Source organism: Carya illinoinensis, chromosome 5 (assembly GCF_018687715.1).
Source record: "Carya illinoinensis cultivar Pawnee chromosome 5, C.illinoinensisPawnee_v1, whole genome shotgun sequence".
In the NCBI taxonomy this organism is placed as follows: domain Eukaryota; kingdom Viridiplantae; phylum Streptophyta; class Magnoliopsida; order Fagales; family Juglandaceae; genus Carya; species Carya illinoinensis.
This window is the reverse complement of record NC_056756.1, coordinates 7,286,913-7,293,936: the sequence shown is the minus strand read 5'-3', so window position 1 is coordinate 7,293,936 and position 7,024 is coordinate 7,286,913. Positions and strand designations below refer to the sequence as shown.

Genomic DNA, 7,024 nt, shown 5'->3' with positions numbered 1-7,024 from the left:
TGGTCTAAAGTTCGGTTTGGTCGGATTGGATTTTGAACTGGCCGGCTTAACCCCTAGCCTTGATTTAGATAGTGGGTTGAGTTGAAATAAAAGTTTAAAATATTATTTTTTAATATTATTATTATTTTGAGATTTGAAAAAATTAAATTAAGATTTGAAAAAATTATATTGTTTATTATATTTTGTGTTGGAAGTTAAAAAAGTTAGATAAAATGAATTGAGTTCGGTGCGATAAGTGCATATGTGATTAGAGAAAAAAAAATCAGAAGTCTCTCCTTTGAAACTGATTACCTTCTCCTCTGGCTATAGCTTGTCCTGCTTTATTTAGCTTGTCGTGCTTTATTTGTGGTTCCAAGGGAGACGGGTCACGCCCCAATCCACCTTCTGGCGCAATAGCAGATTCGCCAAGTGGCTCCAGCCCACCACCACCCCCCCTCCCCAATTCCTCTTTATAAGCACAGACCACCCATGGCAGTCTCCTGCATGAACCATCTCTTCAACTAAAACCCATCTTTTTCTCTTCTTCTTGATTCTTTACTAGTCCTCTTCATAACCACCTTCACCATCTATTTGATTTTATAGTAACTACATGGCTTCAAGCTCTCCGAATAAACAAAACTCCAGCTCCTCTTGGACGGCGGAGCAGAACAAACGGTTTGAAAAGGCATTGGCTTTGTATGATAAGGACACCCCCGACCGGTGGCAGAATGTAGCCAAGGCCGTGGGTGGGAAAACCGCTGAGGAAGTGAAAAGACACTATGAAATTCTTTTAGAGGATCTCAGGCATATCGAGTCTGGTCGTATTCCTATTCCCAAGTACAGGTCTAGTGGAAGCAGCAATCTTGCTGAAGAAGAGAGGTAAATATTTCCTCTCAGTACATATACGAGCATCCTCCCCCACCCCCGGCCCGCCATGGTCAGCTTCTTTTTGTTTCTCTTTTTTGGTCTCTCTTTCTCATGCATGGACTCTCCCATTTTTTCCTTGGTCTCAACTCTCTCAACTTCAAATTGCCAATGTTTATCACCATAAACTGGAACTAATTAACCCATGAAAATTTGTCAACTTCGACGTGGCCAAAAGTAAAATTATGGGGTGATAAATAATAAAAACAGCAGTTTTCTCTTGTGAATTGATGCGTTCCAACGCCAAAGTTTTAAGCCCAACTTACTGTGGGTGTATAAAGTGTTAACAGACTTGTGCACAGAAACAATGCAGCTCATGATTCGCTGCATGCTGCCAGACCAAAAATAATCTCACTATTTCACAGAGCAGGGTAATGCTAAGAAGGGTCCTACCATAAAAAGTACTGGAAGCTAAACCTATATATATATATATATATAAATATGACTTTAGACAAAATGTGGCCCACACTTAAAAAGATTTTTTAAGACCCATGTGGGAGCAAGAAAGCAATACGCACGTCTGTGTTGTACCCAAAAAGGCTACTCTTTGTTGAAATGAAATGGAATCCCCTTAGATGAGTATGCAATGCCTTCAATTACAAGCACCAATATCTTTCAGGAGACATGGAAGAGTGCAGAAATGCACCAATGCTTGCAGAATGAATTGGACCTTCGAAAGAAATAATTCAAGTTTTTCTTTCCTTTTTTTTAATTTTTTTTAAACTTTTTTCATGAACCAACATTGTTTTAACTTTCTGCCTTCTATACAGGCTTCTGAAGTATCTTAAGCTGCAGTGAAGGCGTGAAGTCCAAGCATCCTCGACCACATTCTAGCAAAGTCTTTAATGAGCAGCAGATTTGAGAGACATAAACCAGTGTATCCATCACTGTGAAAATCTCCCCCCCCCCCTTCCTCTCTCTCTCTCTCTCTCTCTCTCTCTCTCTCTCCCCCCACTGTAGTTGAGGTCGTTATCCGACCGTTCAAATCTAATAAAATATCAATCATTAGAAACAAAGTTTGTTGTTGTTCACCATTCCTGTAAAATCACCATGTCATTGTTTGAAAGGAAAACAAAATGCTGCCTTCTTTTCTCTATGCAAAGCCAATGCCCGAAGCCCATGTGATTCTTATCGGCAGTAGTATTTATAAAGAAAAAATTTAGTTATAAGCACAATTGTGCACTAATATGTGCACCAATCTATTGTGATTGAATAAAAAGTAAATTTTATTAAAAATAGTGTTAATTTAAAATTTAAGTATGAATGAATCAGTATTGATATACAGATTAGTATGCGATTTTATTTGTATATAGCAAAACTCATCTATAAATTGATCCCTAAAAAAGAAAGAGAAGAAATTTTCAGTTCACTCTCTTGAAAGGTTGGTGGGTGGTTGACAAAAGACAGAGGGGGTAAAATGGGCAAACTAACTGAACAAAATTTATATATTCTCGTGTTAGATTACTTTTATCTAATCCTTTTATCGTTAGAGTATTTCTCTTTAGAGATTATAAACTGTTTACTCCCATAATATGAGGCAACTAACAGCGCTTATATTTCTGATAGCAACAGTTCTTGTCATAGATATGAATTCTAATCGATTGGAGAACTTCTTTGTCTAGTCAATTTTGATCGGTTGAGATGGGCTGGGTATACATATTAGGTCCGATTAATTTGCAGCCATGAATGGGCTTTGTAATGCTCTGGCCCAATACTTCTATGATCTGATAATAATTATTTTAAGAGTATGACATTGAAGCAGTTTTGGGAAGACTGAAAAGAAGAGAAGAGGGACGACGAGCCTGGAAAGGATTAGCACAAGGCTCGACGACGTTGGGTGTTGAGCAGTATTATGCCCATCTTTGAGTTCAAAGACAATGAGAATTATCAAAATCAATGGGGCTTGTTTTAACTGAATGATTTTCTTTTAAGTTTTGCCAAATTTAGTGATTTGTCAAATACTAAGAAAATACCACAAGCCGCCTAAAAACCAAAAAACCACTAATAAAATTATATTTATTTTCCATAAATATTCATCCCAATTAATAATTAAACATTTAAATATGTTAATACTGGAAAATATGTCATTCCATTGAATTTGGTTTACACTTTTTACCATACAATTAGGACAAGCACAAAACAAAAACAACATGATGAATTGTGGAAACCGTAGTGCAAAATGCCACAAACCACGTTTAAGCAGCTTCACTATATTTTGTGGCCATGATCTTCGAGTAAAGTTTCAAGAATTTCTTTAAGGCATCTATTGTAGACGAATGGTCGTTCTATTTGAACAAAGTGACCTGCTTTTTCTATACTTTTCAATATTGTCGTTCCGTCTCTTAATTGCCTGTGATCATCATAAATATCTAATTCATTTTATCTAACTTTTTTAACTTTAAATTAAATAAAATGTTTGTCCCAATTATTGTAAATTAACAATATTATATTGTTAATAATAAAAACAATAATCTATCTACCAAGGAAATTAAAGTCAAGGAAACAAACATACCTCTTTAAGTTCTCAGCAACTTCCATGGTGAATATGATGTCGTTCTCTCCCCACAGTAGATGTACCTTGTGCAAAAATATGGATTAAAATTAGCAAGTAATTAAATATCTAAAACCCTCATATTCATTTTTTCATTTCCTTTTAACATTTTTTGGGGCCGTGGGGAAGGAGGGTAGAATTATTTGGTGGGATCCATGTTAGTTCATTTTCTCAAGTAAACCAGCTACTAGCTAGCTAGCTAGACTGATCACGGGAAAAGAATTAAAAGCAAAGGTAGGTTTGAACCAGATTTTGCAATGTCTTCTAGAGTTTCCAAGTCCCCTATTGTATAATTAATTTGCAACTTCCATTTGTAGTAAAAAATAAATAAAAACAAAAACAAAAACAAAAGGTAGCTTAAGGATTACGAAATGGACGTATTGGAAAAGAGGGGCCGGGCGATTGATTATTGGACCGTGACAACAGGCTTATCTCGCATATTTCCAACTACTCAATCATTTTTTTTGTTTTTTTTTTTTGTTTTTAAAGATAAGATAACGAAAAATAAATTAAATAAAGTATATTTGAAAGTATGCATATGAAAATCAAGAGAAGCGATATGAGAGTTAAAGAGATATATAAATATATAGTCAATTGAGTATTTTCTCTTTGAAGAGTTTGTTAGGTTTGGGTGTATCGAAGTTTTGGGTTTGGGTGGATTTTTACAGCTCTTTTATACTCCACTATTGAGTAGGGAATTTCTTTGAGGTTGTCTCCGCTAGTGGAAGTAGATTATTTTTCAAGCCGAACACTTGAATCTTGGTGTACGCAGTGCTACTTTCTCGTACCTGTGGATGATGAGCCAGATTAAAGTCCTTATCATCAATGACCAGGGCCTCGAGTAGCTCCTCCTTTTCCTTCCTGTGGTCAAACATTACCTGCAAATCGCCAATGAGATATCATAACGACAATCAGATCAAGTTCTAAGGATTTGAGAAACTTTATTTGTGACATGATATGTTGATATATATATATATATATATATATATATAGAAACTACTTGACCGTCTAAAATTTAGCGTTCAATGGACTCTTTGAATTGATGCTATAATGTGATGCAACGTGATTTATTAAAAAATTATAAACATGAATATAAAAAAAAAAAAAAAAAATTAGAGGGAACCTAAATTTTCATTACTCTTTTTGTATTTTTGAACGCATTTTTAGTTTGAATATAATTTATTTGCCGTTTTACATAAACCACATGGCACCATCACGGGATGTTTTTCAAAAACAACTACATTGCACCACGTCAAGACGGTTATCTGAACAATTCGTTTTAAATAGCCCAATAACAATACCCTATGTGTGCAAAGGAACTAATCCAAGCTATCAACATATATATACATACATATACATATACATACATGCATATACTTATGGTGATATCATAAGTACAATTAAGAAATTTGATATTAGTATGTAAAATGATCAAAAGATGCTTTGACAATAGATGAAGAATAGTAAAAAAGTCAAAAATAAAATGAGAGATTTCTGTGAATAATTTGACTTTCTTTCTATTGCTCACTAACAGAAGCACAATTATTTTGATAAATCTACTAAAACTCATGCCAATATATATATATATATAAGCCATGAGCCCACCGTTAACTGAGATGGACGGCATGATTATATATACAAGTCGAATTCCCTATTTGCATTCATATACTGAACATTTTTTCTTGGGGGTGATCGGAGATTGTATTGCCGTGCCTGGCATATGATCAATCGATCGTACTTGTTGTGAATAAAATAAAATATATTAAGACTTGATTTGTTTTCAAACACTCTCATCTCATGTCAATGATATTGAAAGCACTGTACGTACCTCGAAATAGTGTTTGTAAATAAAATTCGGAATCCATTACAACTTGAAGGTGGCAAGTTCAAAAAGCAGCTCAACCCCCTTGATCGAGTCCGGGAGCAAATACTCCGACCAGGACTTGAACCCTATCCTCTCAAGGCCCGCACCACTGATGGACTTGGTCAAGGCCATGACAGAGCAAGTCACCACCATGGACTGAACCAAGTTTGGGTACATCTCAGCCATCTTGAACCCAACCATCCCTCCATAGCTTAACCCTACCAAGGTGCACCTCTCCACCCCCAGTTTTCCCAGACCCTTTGCCACGCAGTCCGCTTGAAACTCAGGCGACCGTTCAGATCTGTCTGTGGTTGAACCGCCAAAGAAGAGAAAATCCGGCACATATACTCTGTACTTTCTAGCTAGAGCCAAGACTTGGAACTGCCACGTTATAATGCCGTCTGCTGCAAATCCATGAAGGAAAACCACAACAGGCTTCGTTCTGTTTTGTTTCCTGGTGTGTTTGCTGTTCTCGGGATTGCTGGGTATTTCATCCGGGACCCAGAAATTTAAAATTGTTCCTGCATCAATTTCCACTATTTGGGGTCTCACCCCAGCAAGCTTCATTAGCGCACGTAGAAGTGGCTTGTATACTGCAAAAATGTTCACCATCTCTCTCTCTCTCTCTCTCTCTCTCTCTCTCTCTCTCTCTCTCTCTCTCTCTCTCTCTCTCTCTCTCTCTCTCTCTCCATATATCTATATCTATCTACTATATATAAAGTGTCTCTCTCCATATATCTATATGACTATATCTAACTACCATGTATAAAGAGTGAATGTTGGATGAATAGATTTTTGTCTAACATTTTTGTTTTTCAGTTTTACCCTTGATTTTATGAGGAAATTACACAGCTCCTGCTCCTCCCCTTTGACGCCGTAGCTTCGCACCATCCAATGCTGCCAAGACCCCAACATTAAGCTCATTCCTGTACGCCACCACCCTCATTTCAAGAAATTTCTGCATTGGAAACCACCACCAATAGGTGACGCCATGAGCTCCTTGATGCCATAAACCAACCCCTATTCTTCCTTGTCAAAAATAGAGCACTCCTCACACACACAGCCACTAGAAGAAGCAAGTTGGCGGCGGCAAAGGAATTTACAAAAATGCAGAGAAGTCGTGGAAGAGAGGTAACAGAGCTATGGGTCGCATGCAGCTAAGCTACATAGAGAGAACTATGAGAGAGAGACCGAAAGCTTAAGAGGTAAATGAGAGAGAGATGAGAGAGTGGGAAAATGGATAGAGATCAGCGTGAGGGAGAACTGCTCATCGAGGAGATGGATGAATATAGCAGTAGCTGGAAACAATGGAAAATGGCTGAGCATTAACTAGGACAGAATCCAAAGGTGGAAGCTGACGGTGGCTCCGTAGTTTTGTGCCCTCGTTGGTTGGGCATAGTGGAAAATTTAACTAAATGATTTTCTTTTAAGTTTTGCCAAATTTAGTGATTTGTCAAATACTAAGAAAATACCATAAGCCGCCTAAAAACCAAAAAACCACTAATAAAAGTATATTTAATTTCCATAAATATTCATCCTGGTTAATAATTGAACATTTAAATATGTTAATACTGGAAAATATGTCATTCCATTGAATTTGGTTTACACTTTTTACCATACAATTAGGACAAACACAAAACAAAAACAACACGATAAATTGTGGAAACCATAGTGCAAAATGCCACAAATCACGTTTAAGCAACTTC

General features: G+C 36.7%; 1 protein-coding gene and 1 pseudogene across 1 annotated transcript; one reads left to right on the top strand and one right to left on the bottom strand.

Moving 5' to 3' along the window:
- The first annotated feature begins 305 nt into the window (after positions 1-305).
- Positions 306-1,934, top strand: LOC122309340 (protein RADIALIS-like 4). The gene is made up of 2 exons (XM_043122808.1): positions 306-858; positions 1,674-1,934. The coding sequence occupies exons 1-2, from the start codon at positions 590-592 to the stop codon at positions 1,699-1,701; spliced, it is 297 nt and encodes a 98-aa protein (XP_042978742.1). The 5' UTR covers positions 306-589; the 3' UTR covers positions 1,702-1,934.
- Positions 1,935-2,898: 964 nt separating this feature from the next.
- On the bottom strand, positions 2,899-6,690 carry LOC122309574 (annotated as a pseudogene).
- Between the last annotated feature and the right edge of the window lie 334 nt (positions 6,691-7,024).